The sequence below is a fragment of the Plecotus auritus genome (assembly GCF_963455305.1).
Source record: "Plecotus auritus genome assembly, chromosome: 1".
Lineage (NCBI taxonomy): Eukaryota > Metazoa > Chordata > Mammalia > Chiroptera > Vespertilionidae > Plecotus > Plecotus auritus.
The window spans coordinates 215,364,413-215,383,384 of record NC_137770.1 but is presented as its reverse complement, the minus strand read 5'-3'; the positions used below and the strand labels follow the sequence as shown (position 1 = coordinate 215,383,384).

At 44.5% G+C, this 18,972-nt stretch overlaps 1 protein-coding gene across 3 annotated transcripts in view; it reads right to left on the bottom strand.

The window, feature by feature from the left end:
• LNX1 (ligand of numb-protein X 1) overlaps nucleotides 1-18,972 on the bottom strand; it is a 180,020-nt gene that overhangs the window by 75,541 nt on the left and 85,507 nt on the right. The window contains exon 1 of one of the 3 annotated variants that reach the window (XM_080660201.1): nucleotides 12,688-13,096. The exons of the other annotated variants lie outside the window; for them this stretch is intronic. Within the exon in view, the coding sequence (XP_080516327.1) occupies nucleotides 12,688-12,779 (92 nt within the window). The 5' untranslated portion in view covers nucleotides 12,780-13,096. Of the gene's footprint in view, nucleotides 1-12,687; nucleotides 13,097-18,972 lie in introns of those variants that run through there. 3 annotated transcript variants of the gene reach the window in all.

The window sequence follows — 18,972 nt, the reverse complement described above, 5'->3', positions numbered from 1 at the left end:
TTGCATTTAATTCTTACCCCATGACTTAGGTACTATCATTAAGTACCTAAGATGAGAAACTTGAGGCCCCGCTGAAGTTAAGTAATGAATCTAGCTGAAGTTACACAGCTGGTAAGTAATGCAGCAACATTTGAACTCAGATCCAAATGACTTCAGAGGCCAGATTTTTAATCAGAAGCTAATTCATGATTTGGCTCTGCCCTGCCTTTCTGCTGCCATCCTTTATGGATGAAACCCTTAGAATTATGTGCAAATCCCTGGAATGCCATATTCAAATGTAAAGCTTCATTACTGTCAAATGGCCCCAAGTTGTATTTGTACAAAATTGGGCAAGGACATCCCATGACAGCATTCTCTGAGCATGCCCAGATGGTCAGACCCTCTGAGAGGACATTAAGTTCCTGATATGTGACATGCACGGTCACATGCATTATTGTATCACATCTATGCTATCGCTTTGCCCAAAGCTGTTAGTTTAACATTTTAACAACTAACTCCAGTTTTATTATTTCCTGAAGACACATTAAAATAATGAATGCATTATCATTGTTTCCCCAAAAAATGTCATGATCTTATTCAGGGTCACAGAACTTGTTACGTTCAGGGCTGAATCATTTGGGTAAATTACTATGCCCAAGTTTCTTCTTCTATAAAATGGAGAGATTGGGCTAGGTCCGTGGTCGGCAAACTGCGGCTCGCGAGCCACATGCGGCTCTTTGGCCCCTTGAGTGTGGCTCTTCCACAAAATACCATGGCCTGAGCGAGTCTATTTTGAAGAAGCGGCGTTAGAAGAAGTTTAAGTTTAAAAAATTTGGCTCTCAAAAGAAATTTCAATCGTTGTACTGTTGATATTTGGCTCTGTTGACTAATGAGTTTGCCGACCACTGGGCTAGGTCATCACTATGGCCTCCTTTGGCTCTAAAATCCATGGTTCTGGGTCACAGACTCTACTAGCCAAATGCCATGCCAGACCCAGCCTTCCTCTTCAGATTGGGGAAGGGAGACAGGAGTAGGGAAGAGAAAGGAATAGGAGCTGCAGTGTCACGGTAACAAGGAAAGAAAGGGAGTAGGTGAAAAATGAAGAGTGGGAGATGGAGAGTCAAGAGTGAAGGGGAATGTGGCGAGAAGAGCCCACTGGTGGAAGCGGAGCTGCGTGGGAGGCGTGGTCCGGTCCACTAACAAATGACTCGGACTTCACTCCAAGCTGCTAGTTGCGCCTTTTTCAGCTCAGGTAAGTCACTAACCTGGCTCTCCATGGAAGGAGGGAGGAGGAGTGGAAGGAAGGGAAGGAAGGGAAGGAAGAGAAGGGGGAGAAGGAAGGGAAGGAAGGGACACAGACACACACTGGGACTTCATGCTCACACAGGAAGCGGGTTACCGTAAGACCGATGACTATACCTCAAGGCATGCACGAGCCCTTCCAAGAGCCTGACCAGGGACCTAGCAAGCAGGAATTTATAACTGTCTTTTTTCTTTTTTAAAGGGCTCCTCAAATTCGAAATACTTCCAGTTTCACCACCCTGAACCCTCCCTAGCACCACTCTTGGTGTTTATGAATGCAGGTGTGGTTGAAGGTAGAGGAGGCTGCAAGAGAGTGGGGTCCACATGGGCCACATGAAGGAAGGGGTGGTGATCAAAAAAAGGAAACATGACTATGAGAAAAGGTGTCCGGTTCTGTGAGAAAAGAGGTCCGGTTCTGCGAGAAAAGAGGTCCGGTTCTGTGAGAAAAGATGTCCGAGAAAAGGTGCCCGGTTCTGTGAGAAAAGGTGTCCGGTTCTACGAGAAAAGATGTCCGGTTCTATGAGAAAAGATGTCCGGTTCTGTGAGAAAAGCTGTCCGGTTCTGTGAGAAAAGCTGTCCGGTTCTACGAGAAAAGGTGTCCGGTTCTACGAGAAAAGATGTCCGGTTCTACGAGAAAAGCTGTCCGGTTCTACGAGAAAAGATGTCCGGTTCTGTGAGAAAAGGTGTCCGGTTCTACGAGAAAAGGTGTCCGGTTCTACGAGAAAAGGTGTCCGGTTCTACGAGAAAAGATGTCCGGTTCTACGAGAAAAGGTGTCCGGTTCTACGAGAAAAGGTGTCCGGTTCTACGAGAAAAGGTGTCCGGTTCTACGAGAAAAGATGTCCGGTTCTGTGAGAAAAGCTGTCCGGTTCTACGAGAAAAGGTGTCCGGTTCTACGAGAAAAGATGTCCGGTTCTACGAGAAAAGAGGTCCGGTTCTACGAGAAAAGATGTCCGGTTCTGTGAGAAAAGAGGTCCGGTTCTACGAGAAAAGATGTCCGGTTCTGTGAGAAAAGAGGTCCGGTTCTACGAGAAAAGGTGTCCGGTTCTACGAGAAAAGATGTCCGGTTCTGTGAGAAAAGATGTCCGGTTCTACGAGAAAAGATGTCCGGTTCTACGAGAAAAGATGTCCGGTTCTACGAGAAAAGATGTCCGGTTCTATGAGAAAAGATGTCCGGTTCTATGAGAAAAGATGTCCGGTTCTACGAGAAAAGATGTCCGGTTCTGTGAGAAAAGATGTCCGAGAAAAGGTGTCCGGTTCTGTGAGAAAAGGTGTCCGGTTCTGTGAGAAAAGGTGTCCGGTTCTACGAGAAAAGGTGTCCGGTTCTACGAGAAAAGATGTCCGGTTCTATGAGAAAAGATGTCCGGTTCTGTGAGAAAAGATGTCCGAGAAAAGGTGTCCGGTTCTGTGAGAAAAGGTGTCCGGTTCTGTGAGAAAAGGTGTCCGGTTCTACGAGAAAAGAGGTCCGGTTCTACGAGAAAAGAGGTCCGGTTCTACGAGAAAAGATGTCCGGTTCTGTGAGAAAAGAGGTCCGGTTCTACGAGAAAAGATGTCCGGTTCTGTGAGAAAAGAGGTCCGGTTCTACGAGAAAAGATGTCCGGTTCTGTGAGAAAAGAGGTCCGGTTCTACGAGAAAAGGTGTCTGGGTCTGTGAGAAAAGGTGTCCGGGTCTGTGAGAAAAGGTGTCCGGTTCTACGAGAAAAGGTGTCCGGGTCTACGAGAAAAGGTGTCCGGGTCTACGAGAAAAGATGTCTGGTTCTTAGCCTGAGAGTTTCTGTTGGCCTGCAGAAATGGGTCATTTCCTGCCCTAGTCCTTCCAAGGCCAGTCCCACAGACAGGCAGTGGGGAGTCTCCTCTGTGGACTTTGAAGGTGTTGTGTCTAATGCCAATGGGTACTGAGAGCCTGTTTCTCCGCGGTGGTCTCCAAAGTGACGATACCCACAAGGATCATGGGGAGACTATAATAGAACTCTTATGTACAATTTCCTCCTACCCTTTAAGAACATTGTGTTTTATAATGGACTAATAACACAGTAATACATGTGTATAATGTATAAATAGATAACTATACATATAATAGGCATATGGATAAATTTATTGATTAATATAGGTCTGTATCAAAAAAGTTGGGAGATTATTGCCCTGGGGAGAAGATATTCCTCTATTCTCTTAAAGTTCCCCTCTTAAAGCTTTTGGGTGACAAGGCCATCAAACACACTCACCTTGGTTAAACTTGGTTGAATGCTTTGAATCTTGCCTCCTTTACATTTCCCTTGCTTTGATAGTCAATCAAAATAATTGCTTTATTTTTCTCTTTTCCAGCTACTAGCTCAGTATTTTGAGTTTGCCTAAGCTATAGTCTTCAAAACTTACCTCAAGAATGCCTTTGCATCAATGGAGTGTGCATGGGGACTTAAGAGATATGGCAACCAGTTGCCAGGTATAGACCTTATTTAGTTCACAATTCAAACAAACTGTTAAAAGAAAAGTTATGCGATAACAGGGAAAATTTGAACTGACCTCATATTTGATAATAAGGAACTATGCTTACTTATTTTTGGTGTGATATTAATGTTATGGTTATATTTCTTAAACAACCTTTATCCTTTATAGGTAAATACTGAAACATTTGCAGATGAAATATGATGCTTGAGATTTGCTTCAAAATAATTCAAGGAAGATATAGATGAAATAAGATATCCATGAATTGTTAATTATTAAAGATGGGTAATAAGGTACATGGGGATTCATTATAGTCTTCTACTTTTGAATTGAGATTTTCATTATAAAAAGATAAAATAAAATAAATCAACCTAACATGAAGCAATCAGTGATATCTTAAAGAAATCCCCATTTTGCCTTTCATCTACCAACTGCTTTTTGGCATGTGACCCAAAGAAAGGCCAATACAATTTGCCAAGCGCTGGAGTGGTATCTTGAAACACCTGGGTTTTGCATTTTAGACCAGAAAGGAAACTGTCTGGGACTGAAGTTGCTTTACTGTCAGGTAAAAGAGAACTTGCTGATTCCAAAGGAGAAAAAAAATAAGATCATTAAACAGGACCACTATGCTCTTTGAACATCAAAGAATCATTACAAAGCAACATTGTGATGAGTTAAATATAAATGAATCAGGAACATGCGGCTTCAATTTCCTTCCAAATACACACATTTGTCGATTTAAGGGAAAATGCCCTATTACACATGTGCTGAACTGCAATCCTTTGAAAGACGGGAAGAGAATCACTGAACCCGAATGGGCCCTGACTTTGCTCCCTGAGACTGGACCTTTGGAATATGATTTTACCACCTCACCCCATTTCCTCTGCAAACTCTACCTCCTTCCTTCCTTCCTTCCAGGGCCTAATCCAAACTCTACTTCAAGTCCTCAAAACATATGACTTAAAAAAATGTCCAGAGATCAGCAACATTTGTTTTCTTTTCAATTTTGATGAGAAAGAAACAAATTCTTGGAGACTCAACTTAGAAAGCACTTACTGGCAAATCCATAAGCCCTGTTGGTTTAAACTTGGAAAGTAGAGATGAAAAAGGGGCCACTTACTAAACCTGACAAGCTCAATGGAGGCCTGCATGGCCGGCCTTACAAACTCAGAGACCAAAAGTAACCACATAGGACGGTCTGAACATAATTCTAAACTAAAAGCGAGTCATAGAAGGTAGTTACATCCTGGGCCTATGGCTTCCTTAACAAAGGTTAATCTTTGCCTTCATTGAGTCTATTGTCTTTTTGCATCTCAGATAACATGCTCTTGGAATCTCAGAGAGCTCTCCTTTTCCAGACTCCTTAGGGCACACCCACCGCACCAGAGCGGGGCCACAGAACCCCACATTGTTATCTTGTTCCCTGAAGACCATCTCTATGTACCCACCAGTGTAAAAGAAGTATGTGTTTCTCCATTTTATTTCTTACCCAATCTCAGAGATTTCCCTTTCTTGCTTTCTATCTCAATCTACTGCCAATGGATTTCCTGTAACCTTCCCTATGTCTCATCTTTTGATTCTAATCTATAAAATATGCTGCAAAACTGCCATTCTCCAGAGCATTTTCTTAATCTGTTGAATTTTGCTTCCCGGCAATGATCATCTGTTTGGCTCAAATCAACTCATAAAAATTCTCTACAGGTTTGGACACTTCTTATGTCGACAAAAGTAATGGGAGTAGTTAACACAGTGAAAATAAAGTGAGGAGGAAACGGATGCCAAGGTAACCCCACTGTCCTCTCACTCATCCTCCCTCTCTCCTCAGTTACGCAAGAAAGAATTGAACGGCAACAATCTGGACGTGTCTGTGTGGGTCTCCGATTAGTATAAAACTGTTTAAAAAGATGCTTCCCAGCTTAGGCAGTTTCTGGCCCAACACCTGGCCCAACTCTGCCTGAAATCAGCAGGGGGAAAATGAAGTTTCTTAGGCTAGGCCTTGACCTAGGGGTGGGAAATGAAGAAGTCGGACCAGGGCCTAAAGAGTGAGCTATAAAAGTAAGGCAAGCAGTCCTCTCGCTGGAAGTCCGCAACGCCTGGTGGTGTGAGGTGAGGCGCTCTCTGGCCTGTGGGCCCCAGAGTGAATGTTCTTGCTGTGTCATGACAGTGCAGTTGGTCAGAGGGGTGTTGTGCAGGTTGGTCTGAGAGAGTTCTGCCAGGGAGGTGGGTGGTTGGACTCCTGGGCTTAAGAATGCATCTTTGACTTCTGCGCCCCCTCCCCCGCTACCCAGGAAGGAACACACAGGGTTGCCTCCTAACTCTTGTGCTCTCGGCAGCTTCTCCAGGAGACCTTGTTCTTTTACAGGCCTAACGAATTCAAGTTGCAAAATCAGAGTCACTCATCTTAATTTTCCCAGCACAAAACTCCAGTGGGAATAAACCTTCCCCGATTAAAACTTCTCTCTCTACAGGGGTTGGGAACTAGTGTAATTTTTCTCTCCAGATACTGGCACAAATACTGTTCATAGTGATGACATTTACTGACCAAAACTATGTGCCTGTAAGCTAGAAAGAGAGCCAGCATTTCCTGACTTTCTGAGAAGCCACAAAGCTATGGCAGCAGCACTAGCTTCAGCGACCCTACCTGGCTGTCTTGTTGATAACTGGTTCCCTAAAACAAAGGACAAAGGTAGGGCTCCCACTTACTATGCACCCACTCAAAACTCAGTCACACTGTATGCCGTGGGCATAAACACAGAATCCACCAGAATACGACCCAAAAGTAAGAAGTATTTCCAAGGGTGCCAGAGCTAGCAATCTCAAAGGTGGGGGAAAGAGGAAAAGCCTTTTAAATTTTCTGTAAATGCCTTTTGAGAGTTGAGTGTGTGCCATAAAATGCAGCTCACCACCCACCAAACTCTAAAGTTTTCTCCAGAATTCTTACTAAACAAAAGATTGAAAGAGCTCGTTGGCCAGAGAAACCATCTCAGGTACTTGAACATGGTGCTGCTTTTCCCCAGCACCTGGCAGGAGGCTGGCTTGCACATTATCCCCAAGATAACAATCCCTTCCACGGAATCCGAACCGGGGTGCTGTTGACTACAGCTTGCAATGTTTAGGAATTGGCCAAGATATGAGGCAAATTCATTTCACTCAGTTCACCTTAAGTTGGAATGGTGCAGAGCCAGGTGTACAGATGTTAACATTCCCAAGACTCCTCACAAAGACTGACCTGGTGGAGAGACAAGCAGGAAGGTTGCTGATGACACAGCACAGAGGAGGCACACAGAGCGAGCGTGGCTGCTCCACAGGGGACGGCAAGGTGAGTGGCGGCCGAGCTGCTGCGGCAAAGGGTTCTTAAGCTGCAGTGCCCATGAGGATCACCTGGGAGCTTGTTAAGAATGAAAATGGGATGGGCCCCATAAGGATCACCTGGGGAACTTAAGAAGCAACATGGATGCAGCCACCAAGGTTTTTGTTTTGTTTCGATTTAGAGCCCAAGCACCTGCAATTTAAAAACAAAATCCAGCCGGGCCAGTGAGGATCAGTGGTTGAGCACTGACCTATAAACCAGGAGGTCAGGGTTTGATTCCAGGTCAGGGCACATGCCTGGGTTGCAGGCTCGATCCCTGATAGGGGATGTGCAGGAGGCAGTCAATCAATGATTCTCTCTCATCATTGATGTTTCTATCTCTCTCTCCCTTTCCCTTCCTCTCTGAAATCAATATATATTAAAAAAAAAAATATATATATATATAATATATACTAGTGGCCTGGTGCATGAATTCCTGCACATTGAAAGGAAATTAATTAGAAGAAATATTTTAATATCACTATTCGCCCTTTCTCTATAATAGAAGTGTCAACCAAATTCACGATCAACAATGACACATGGAAACACACGAGTGTGATTGGCCAGCGAGAGTGTTATATGTATCGCGTATGTGTGGGTCAACTTAGCCTTTTATAGATATGGAATAAACTTGCTTAATTAGACCTGCTTTCTGATTTAGCTGAACTTTTTCCAGCCCAGTTAAGCATCCCAGCTTCTCTTTCAGGTAATTGTCAGCAACACAGCAGTAAATATCAACACGAAGCAGATCATTATTGTAGATCACACAGGGAGAACAAAGGGTAAAATATTTAACTGCAGTAGTGTTTGACTATATTCTGCACAGTGAGAAAACCTGAAGTCATTTTCAAGGTCCACCATTTCTTACTTCTTTTTAGTCAGGTCAAGTTTCTAAGCTTTCTAAGTCTCTGTTTTCTGGCTAATGAAAATAGGATTCTACCGAGTCTCCTATCTACCTACTCCAGGACTTCTGTGAGGATCAAATGAGATGAGGCACGGGAAAATGCTTCACAGACATTTGGTTACAGTGTACTAGTAAAATGTTTCTACCTGGGTTTCCTGGACTGAAGAAACTGCAAGGAGGCTAGCTGCTAGGGAGAGGAAGCCAGGCGTTGCTATGTGACATCATTACCTGGATGGTTGGACATTTAGCATATTAGCCTTCTATATAGAGAGAAAAATATATATTCAAAAAAATAAAGACCAAAACTGGCCCTCAGTTCTTATTTGGGTTCTCCTCAGAACCCAAGCTACTCAAATGACTTCACCCAAAAGTTTTATCTTATGTGGGGCTGTAGATAGGCCCAGAAAGATGAGAAGGCGGTATCTGTGCTCATGCCCATAAGAGTGAAAACCTATTTACTAAATTTGCTGAGGGGTCTAGAAAATTGAGAAAGAGTTTGAGGGTTTGTAGGGGAAGACAGCACTGCCCTTTATCCCATGGCATGCTCTTTGCAGCTCCTGAGAGCAGCCCCAGACTCCTGCCCCCTGACCTGTGGGTTGGGACTGCACACCAAATATTCTTGTTTTTGGCTTGTCCTGTGGAAGTCACTCTCCTCTGGGTCATGGCAACAGGTGGCAATGGGCATGTTTAGAGAAGGAGCTACCTGGGGTTATACACGCAAGGTCAAAGTTGGATTGGACAAGGTGTTTTTCTTTTATTGTGTTAAATTGAATTTGAATGTCTTAAGACACTATAAACAGGATGTCCCAAAAAATGTATACACACTTTGAATATAACTATAAAGGCAGTGCTTATTAAAATACATTTCCTTTTCATGTAACAGCTATCAGCTGTTAAAGCGTGTACACATGTTTATACATGTTTTTGGGACACTGTATATACAGGCATGGGCAAAAGTAGGTTTACAGTTGTGAGTACTCGAAACAGTTTATTCTTATATTATTATTTATTTGTCATTGTATTATTTATTATTATTAACTACTTTTGTCCACTCCTGAATCTACTATGTCCTCTGCAGTTGACCAGAGAGGCCACCACTTCCTTTTGTTTTATACTCGATGCACATGTTTAAATAGCTCCTGCCTGGTTCCTGTACAGCAAGCATGTCAAACTTGTAGCCCGCAGACGGCATGCGGCCCACAGCGAATATTTTTTGGCCCCGCCAATATAACAGTATGTAAGAAACATTTTAATAAAAATTTCATAACTTAATTTTTACAATATCCTGTTATACATAATTATTAATAACTAACTACAATGTTCGCTAATGACTGATTACTATAATCGTGTTGCATTCATTTCCCTTCCTCTACTAATACTAACAGTGAATATTTTAGCAGCCGATTTCCATGTCATTAGTCTTGGACTGACTTGTTTGGTGTGCGCAACAGGAAATATTTCTTTTTTGGAGAACAAGAAAAATAGGTTTATTTGCATTATGCTTATTAATTTGTGCAGCTATTCAGTGTCTGGTGAGTTAATGTTCAAGAAAAATATTAATTTTTATTAAAATGTTCTATGATTTTATGTTAACGATTACTCATTTATTTCAGCCCTTTGTATTCAGCATGTCTCTATCGAAATAAACCTACGTTTCTATGAAAATTGAAGCTTTTGTTTTTTTGCGGCCCACATAAACTTAAACCTTTATTTGGCCCATGTTAGCCTTTGAGTATGACATGCTTGCTGTAGGCATTTGAGTTTAACAACCTCTCCCTCCCCCCCCCATTAACACGCCCCCCCCCCCCCCCCACACACACACGGCCACATGCTTAAATGGATTAGCTCCAGGTTTTCAGCTGGGCCCTTGAGGGGACAGGACAGACCGAGAGAATCCCACTCAGATGACGGTGGCAGGAGGAAGGCAGCCTCCCATAGACCTCCACCCAGTCCCCTGCCTCCGAGATCCCAGCAGCCCAAGGTGGTGAGAGAGGGTCTCCATCCCAGGGCCACACAGCCACTGCCCAGTAGCCCTCTCCCAAGACTGCCAAACGGGCCCAGCAGCCCCACTCACTGCTCTCCCACTGCCATTTCCCAAAGCGTGGGTACCAACCCCAGCCACCTCCTCACAGCCTGTTTGCCTGTGCTATTTCCCTCGCCTGAAATGCTTTCTCTTTCCATCCCTGATTTTGCCTACTTCCTAATTACATCAAGATCCAGCTCAAACCCCTAACTTCTCTAGCAGCATTCCATGACTAATTTCACTGAAGTGGACCATCTCCACCTCTTCTCAGAGTATTACCTACCCTTCTTTTTAAAGACTTTGTTTATATCGCTTGTGCGTATTCATTTTATCTTCTCAATTAGACTGTCAGCTCCTTGCGGGTGAGTACTGTGCCTAATTTCTTACTGCTGCATTCCTTACAGCACCTGCCACAGTACCTGAAATGCATCCTTAATTCACCGGTTAGTTCACTGTCACTAGTAGCATCAGGTGAAAACTGCACAAACTTCTCTCATAAAGCATCCCCAGCAACTAGAAGACTCCCAGAAAGTCCTATCAAATTAGTTTGGGAACCGTGTCCTGGTGATTTCCTGGCACCATGCTTCCCGGATCTCTTCACATTTTGGAAAGAACGGCCTGCTTGCGTCCACTCAACTATTCAACAGAAACGTTGCCTTTGATCCACGAACTTGTAGGAAAGAAAACCTCCCTTCAAGGAGGCTATAAAACTGAAAGTACCTCACTGGACGGGCTCCTCAGTAGCACCTGCAGTGGGTCGAATGGTCACCCCCACTGAAAATTGAAAAAGATGGGTCTATCCACCCGGAACCTGTGATGTGACCTTATTTGGAAAAAGGTCCTTACAATTAAGCTAAAGAGCTCAAGGTGAGATCATCTTGGATTATCCAGGTGGGCCTTAAACCCAAAGACAAGTGTCCTTATAAGAAGAGGAGGGGACATAGCCAGAATTGGAGAAGACGTAGAGAAGAAGGTGATGTGGAGGCAGAGATTGGAATTATGTGGCCACAAACCGAGGAGTGCCTAGAACCACCAGAAAGTGAAGAGGCAGGGTAGGGACCTCCCTGGAGTCTTCATAGGAGCCCTGCTGACATCTTAACTTCAAGCTTCTGGCCTCCTGAACTGTGAGGAAACAGATTTCTGTGGTTTTAGGCCACCAACTGTGGGGTATTTTGTTACAGCAGCCAACAAGGACGTAGGTGGGGAAGGGGCAATGGGGTGGGGGGAGGGGAGGCTTTGGCCCTAGCTTTCAGAGACACCAACTTCAGAATTCATCAAGAGAGAGGAAGGGAACTTTCACAACCCCAGTTAGTTCTGCCATTGTATATTTTTCTGAAAAGCTTCCACGAGGTCCTTATTTCCCCAGAGGTGCTCACTATTCAGGCTTACGCCAGATACTTTCTCTTTGAACCTGCTTATCTAAGGTGGAGTGGAGTTACCTTCCTATGAGGAAGGACCAGATAATCCTGAAATGTAGAGTCCTCAGAAGGAATGGCCTTTCTCCAAGGTCCTAGGTAATTTGCTCCTTCCTCTACTTAGCAAGCATTTATTGAGCATCTACTGTGCTGAACAAATTGGTGAGTCTGGCTAATGGCAAAAGAGGCCTGGTGATCACCACAGATTCGTGGGGATGGAGGCATCTTTATCTCAATATGACCAGCCACGCTCTTCTAGTCTGGGCTCCAGGAACCCTTGTCAGAGTCCCTCTGTTCATTTGCCCACTGACTCTAACTTACACGTAAGCCAACCCTTGCTATTTTTACCTGTCTGGTTAGTAAGAAATACATTTTTGAAAATGCTCCAAACACTGAGGCACACCCGGCAGCACTTTTTATTTGATTGCTAGAAGCTGTTCACATCCTTCTGCAACCCTCTTTCCAAGCTTATTAACAGGAGGAGCCAGAAAAATATCATTGTAGAGGTTGGGGACATGAGTCACTTCCTCTTATAAAACAGACATGGGCCATAGAAGAATGTCTTTCTTCCTTAGAGACACGTAGTGAAGGATTTAGAGGTGAAATGTTACGATGATTGCAAATTACTCCAAATCACTTCAGGAAAGAATATATAAATGACGCAAAGGTGGCAAAATGTTAATCATTAAATCTGGGTGATAGGAATAAGGGTGCTCGCTACACAGTTCTTCCTGCTTTTCCCTAAGTTTAAAGATCACCCCAGATAAAAATAGAATGGATATGTTTTTTTTTTTTACATCTAGGGCTACCTTTCCCCTGAGCTGACACGATGTGTGTCTCAGGTATGGAGACCAACAGTCTCAGAAAGGGATGATATCTGTTTCAATGAGAAGGGGATGATATCTGTTTCAATGCCCGAGAGAGGCTGCAGATCTGTGCATGCAAGCTCTGCTCTTAGGTTCTATTTATGGAAGGAACAGAAGACACATCTATTGAGAAAAAGCAGAGTACAAAAAAGAGCAGCGTTGGCATAGAAGCAGGAAAAAAAAAAATGCCTTGTTGGGAAAGCACCGCATCAGAAAGACGTGTTTTTCTGGGAAGTCACAGACAGCTGAGCATCGCTTTACACGGCTGGCAGGGTGATTTGTCCAAGCGCATCCAGTGCATGTGGAATTTATTCCTCTAAATAAGCATACCAACCGGGAACTGACTCAGGTCCCATCCCCAACATCCCCAACACACCAACCCGGGCAGGCACAGTTACCGGGGGACTCACAGTTCTGAGTACAGGAAGTGCAGGTTGCCCACATTGTCAATGTAGTTGGCAGGGCTGAGCCAAGGCAGGACCAGCAACAGAAGCGCCTTCATTTTCTGAGCAGTGTGCTGCTTTCTTCCCGGCCACCTTCTCCGTCAGCTGCAGGGGTCCGGCCCAGCCCAGCCCCTTTACACAAATCTTGCCATGTCCCCACAATCAGTAGACCATAAGGAGTCTTAGAGCCCTTCAATCGAGCCCCACTGATAAATAAATCATGGGCCTGTAAGAGGATTGCACCCTCTGATTCTCAGACAGGGAAATAGGAGAACGGAGGGTCCCACCATGGTTGGTGAGAGGGCTTAGACTGAGAGCGAGCAGGCTGATGCCCGGCAAAGGGACCTGCCCCTCCTGCAGGATGCCGACTGGCTCTTGAGGAGCAGCTGGTACATTTACATCACTGGCAGGGAGCAGATGGGCTGGAAGCCGAACTGTGCTGGGAGAGGGCAGGAGCATGGCATACTCAGGCCCACGGCATGAATGAGCAAACAACCAAGGCTGTCCTCCAGCTTGCAGAGGAAGACACTGAGGAATTAGCAGCTTGGGAACAGCGGCTGGAGATCTGAGCTCACAGTGAGCCTGCAGATACTGCGACACAGAAGTATGATATACGAACCGACTCCACCTCTGAATGTATGTTTAGAACACGCATTGAAGGTATGTTACCTCCCATTGCCCTGACTGCTCTGACAGACATGAGAGAAAGGGTGGCTTCCTTGCTAATTTTTGAAAATTATTCTCTTTGAGGAAAACAAAGAGCCTTGATAGATATGAAGTTCTGTCCAAACAATGTTCAGGCTTCTGTTCTGTGAGGAAAACAGCCCTCCATCCCTCCCTCTCTGCTGAGTGACTGAAATAAGCTCTGGCACTAGCGGTAGGACCCAGGCATTTCATTTAAGCTCCTGAGCCTCAGTCATCTCATCTTTGAAATGGAACTAGTAATGCCTCACTTGCTTGGTCCAGCGTGGGCCACATCATCTCTTCTAGCTTTCAGATCTGTGATTCCGGACTATACTATCAACGTGACAGTAGGACATCTAAGCAGGCCTAAGCTCTGGAATGCCACAGAAGCCCCAGGAGTCCTCTCCTTCTACTCCATATTCAAGAAGATCAAAATCCATTTTGCCAACTCCAGGCCTGAAACTTAATAGAAATGGCTCAAAGAGATAATTTCATTAATGACAACCAAGCAATCACAGCAAACTACACTTGCTGGGAAGACCAGAGAAAAATCTATGGGATAAGACCAACTGCAATAAACCGTGTAGGAAGTAGGAATTTGGCATCGGCGATCTGCATTTTCCTGAGGCGGGCCTGAAATAGATTAAATACAGTAGACTCTTAGAATGTGCAGATTTAATTTCTACAGTTTAAATCCAAGGTAAGCAACCTTGATAAAGCATGACATGAATTAATGTTGCTGAGGCCCTACTTTGAATTCCATTCCCTTTAAGTCTGGTATGCAAGAGTGAGTCAGAGCTGGTGAGGAGCAGCAAAAAGGAAGTAAGGTTTGGTATTTAGATGCTGGAGCCAAACAGGCTTGAGTTTGAACCTGAACTCTCCCACATACTAGCTGTGTGACACGGAGCATGTTGTTTAACCTCTCTGAACCTCCATTTCCTCCATGGTGAAAGAAAGACACTAATAATAGGGCTTCACTCATAGTATTGTTATGAAGGTAGAATGAGATAATGCTTATGAAGAACAAAGGGCTCAATGAGTGTTAGCTATTGTTATAAATATTGTTAATAATAATTACTAATGATAGTGAATGAGTCTAGCTGGCGGCTTAGCACCTATCTCCAAAAGGTTTTGTTATTCTCGTCTGTCCTTTTTTTCCTCCTGTACATGAGGGACATGACATCACAGTGTCCTGAGACATGCTCTACTGCATAGCTCATAACCCATAAGCAGCATTGTACATAAGAAAGCGTGTGTGTTTCAGAGTATACTGGATTGCATTTCTGAGCAATTTGAACATGTCAGGTTGCCTCTCAAAGTCTCTGTGAAAAAAATAAGAATGCCTGTCTTTTCACTCTTTGCATTTCAAGAGGATAAAATTCACTAATGGATATGAATGCAATATAAAAGTGAAGGTATTGGTTTTTGTTGTTCTTAAATCACTGTTGCAAAAACTGCCATTTGCCTAACCAATATCTAATCTCCTCTTCTTCCTTTTAACAGAACCCAAGTTTTGTTCATGGTGATAATGCACTTAACATCTCTCACAGGTGGGTAGCCATGTAATACAATATTGGCCAATGAGGTATAAGCAGAAATTACTGGGTGAAGCATCCAAGAATGCTCTTTAAGGAATGGAGTCTCGGTCTGCACATTGTATTTTCCTCCCTTCCTGTTTTGTTCTTCCTACCTGGTTCTTTCTACCTGGAACTTGGATGTGATGCTGGAGTCTGAGCAGCCATATTGAGAGCATGAGGTGACAAACTCGAGAATGAAAGCTAATCTGAAAAGCAGCAGGATACTAGATTTCTGATGGCACCATGACAACATCATAAACTTCCTACCACCAGAATTTGTGGTAAGTCAGAAAAAGAAAACTTTTAATAGTTAAACCAATATAACTTGAATTTTCATTACCTGCCATCAGATGTAATCCTAACTTGCCATCAGATATAATCCTAACTAATACAATCCCTTGGGAATGAAAATTCCACCTTTAAATGGTCACAAATTTCTCTGTGGCTTACTTGTCAGTAAACAGTTCTAACCCTAATCCTTGTCTGTCTACATCCTATTTACCCTTTAAATGTCATCTCAGGTATCACCTACCACCTCCTATTTTTTGGTCTCTTTTATATTCATTAAACTGGGAACTCCTTGAAGAAGGAGTTCTACTGATCATGTTCTTCATCATATCCTCACCATAGTACCTGGAACACAGTAGATACTCAATAAATATTTGTAGAACCAAAAAGAATTTGGCTCAAAGAGTCAATTTTTGGACTAGCTTTCTTGATCAGAGACAAGTTAACAAAACAGGACTTCAAACTTATAAGAGCCATGGTAGGGGGAAAGCATTATACAGATGGATAATAAATGACCAGGAAAAAAGAAAAAAGGTAAGGAAGATTTCTGGGAATGAGTACCCAGGAGAATGTTATTTCTTTAAAGAACTGCTTGAAGCACAGTCTGATGGAGATTCAATGGTTCTGTCAAAGGTAATGCAGAAAAACTGTCTCATTTCTTCCATGCCCAGGAACGTCAAATTAGTGGCTCTTGGCTAGGTAAGGCCAGGAAAATGTTGGGTCAGGGCAGGAAAGTTACATGAAGGATATATGTCAAGGTTATAGGGAGATGTTGAGCCAGGCAGTAATGACCAACCAGACTTGTAACTTACCTACCTCCCCTAGGGTAACACTCCCCCAGACCTTCACTCCAGCAGTAAAATCTTCCCTGCACTGTACACAGCTAGCTGAGCTTGTGCTGGACTGAACACACACCAGAAAAGGGCCTCTGACAGAAGTAAAGGTCAAGAGAGGTTCCAGGGTAGGTTTTTGGAGAAGAAACTTCCAGGACACTGGGCGCAAAGTCAATCAACAAAATAACACCAGAGAGCCTTCAGTCAGGTGTGCCAATTGTATTGGATTTTCAATCAGGGCTGATTTCAAAACAGTGAACAAAGATCTCTTTATTCATGCTAGTAAACACTTAAGAACGGCAGCTTTATTATCTCCCATTTCTATTATCCTATATAATAAAAGCCTAATATGCAAATTGTCCCCTCAGGCGGTCATTCGATTGGGAGTTTGACCAGGAGACTGGGAGTTCGACGCTTGCTATGATGTGCGCTGACCACCAGTGGGTGGCATGGAACATGGCAGGTATTGGCAATGCAGCACTGGCAGCGGGCGACAGTAGAGGCGCTGCCGGCCCCAATGGGCCCCGATGAGAGCGGGATGGTAGAGCAAGTGAGCAGGTGGTGCCAGACAAGGCAGGTGCAAGTGAGGGGTAGGGTGGGAGGATGGGGGGGTCCGACTGCTGCACAGACGGGGACCAGTGTGGTGGCAGGGGGTGGGGTCACCACCCGGCTCCCAAGCGCTGAGGGAGCCAGGCAGGCCCCGGCCCCGACCAATCCTCCTGCAGGTGGGATGGTGGAGCAGGTAAAGGGACATCACCAGGCCACAGCGTGGTGCCAGGTGGGGCTGTGGGGCTGCAGGGCTGCAAGGCTGGGGGTGCGAGCTGGGGCCCGATCCCTGCAGGCCACCCCAAGGGATCCCACTCATGCACAAATTTGTGCACCAGGCCTCTAATCTTCCATAAGAGAGAAACAAAAGGTCAAAGTGACTTGTCCTATGAAACAATTCAGTGTGGGTGTGCTTTCAACTTCTCTCTTTTACCTTTAAAATGTCATTTCCTCAGAGGCAGATATCGTGGCTCTTATAGATTTTTCTTCTTTCAGGGCCTGGCCTATTGTGGATCTTGATAAATATTATAGACGCAGATGATGATATTACACAATAAAGGTGTAGTCTTGAGCCTAAGATTACTCCCACTCAGAATCAAGGAAGTGAAAGCTTTGCCTCCTCCAAAGAGGGATGCATTGAACTGGCTCTCTGTGGCGCCCTGGCTATCTCTGCTGGCAATGCTCCTTGGTTAGGAAGGCTGCCATTTGATTCAACAAGCCCATCAGCCTCGTGGGAATTCTTTGCAGAAGACCCATGTGAGGGCGTCTGCAAGCATCTAAGAGGGCAGAAGTCAACAGAACTAGCCAGAGGATTTCAAACATTAGTTCACACGCTCAGATTTACTCCTGTAGAAGAGCTCTCCAGTCTGAAGTCAGAAACAGTTGTCCAAGGAGTTGCTGGTCCAGCCAATCATGCATACCCACAGTCAGTCCTAAATGTTTTCCTTAAGGGTTTATATTCAACTAAGGATCTGAAGTGCTTAGATAACAATGTTTATAAATGACACAAATTCTGGGGAAGACAGGCAGCATTTGTTTACAGATGAGATGCCATCTGCCTGAATCCCTTACTTAAGTGGGCTGCTATTATTAGCACGATCCTATGGAAAGGCCATAAACCGAGACCTTGGCTGACGGGGAAAACATTTCTCTCTACCTGATGGTCTTTTCTAGAGAATGAAAACACCCTGATGTGGTTATTTCTGCAAGATCTTGTAATTAAGGAGCCAATTCTCATTTTACAGGTAGATAAACCGAAGTATGGAGTTTCCCATGACGTTCAGAACTGAGCTCTCCTGGACACACTGGGAGGAAGTGTGTGGGTTCCTCTGAGTCACATGGTGGTTTTCAACCAGAATTAATGCTGAGTTTTTCATAGTAGGTAGATTCTGCCTGCAAAGTTTACATTCATATAGTGCCACAGGCCAAAGAATATTTTTTAAACTCATTACATCTAAATTCTGAAACCAAGATGCAAAACTGATAAACAAAGCTATCTTCTAGTACAAACCTATGACAACACCCCCCTGCAGGCAGCCACCAACCTAGAGGCCTCACATAGAAACGTAAGGAAATACTTGCCTCTTCATTTTCCCAGTTCAAGGATAACTATTTATCTTAATGTCCCTTCTCAGGGGAGAAAGAGGCGGTCTACTGGCTCAGGCTCAGGCCTAAGGCCCAAGAAAGCTGTGGACTCAGGTTCTGGATTGGCTCCAAATTCTTCATCCTTGCCAACAAAATGCCCAGGGCTGGGAGGAGAGGAAGTGTATATTAAGCATTTGATGACTAACATGCACCATATTTTTGGAAATGTTGGTTTCAACCTACTTAGGAAGTTGAAGTGTGGAGAGGATCCAGAGCGCGTGCTGAGGCACCGCGCCTCCTCCGGTGGGAGTTTTCCCTCCAGAGAGCTGCTGACGGGCACCTGTGAAGGGCTCTAAGGCCACAGCTCATAGAGGTGATTTTAATTGGTTTTGCATTTTTTCCCTCACTGTTGTTTTCCCAATGTGCATGCCATCTCAGCTGAGGGTTCATCAAGCCTTTATCCCAGGGTTCCTTGAGGTGTGTGGGCCACACAACCTGCATGGGGGGTGAATGAATTTCCCACTTGGGACAGCTAGGTGGGCTTGTGGCATCTCCCTCCTGGAACCCCCCCCCCACACCCCAAGTCCTCAACATCCTCTTCCCAGCCCTCCCGCTGCCACTTCTGCTCTGGCCTTGCCCTTAGGTCCTTGTGCCATCCTATCCCAATTTTTAAAAAGGATATTCTGGGCCCCAAATCAGTTCTAGGTGAGGGGGTGCAGGGGACCTGCTGGGTTTTCACT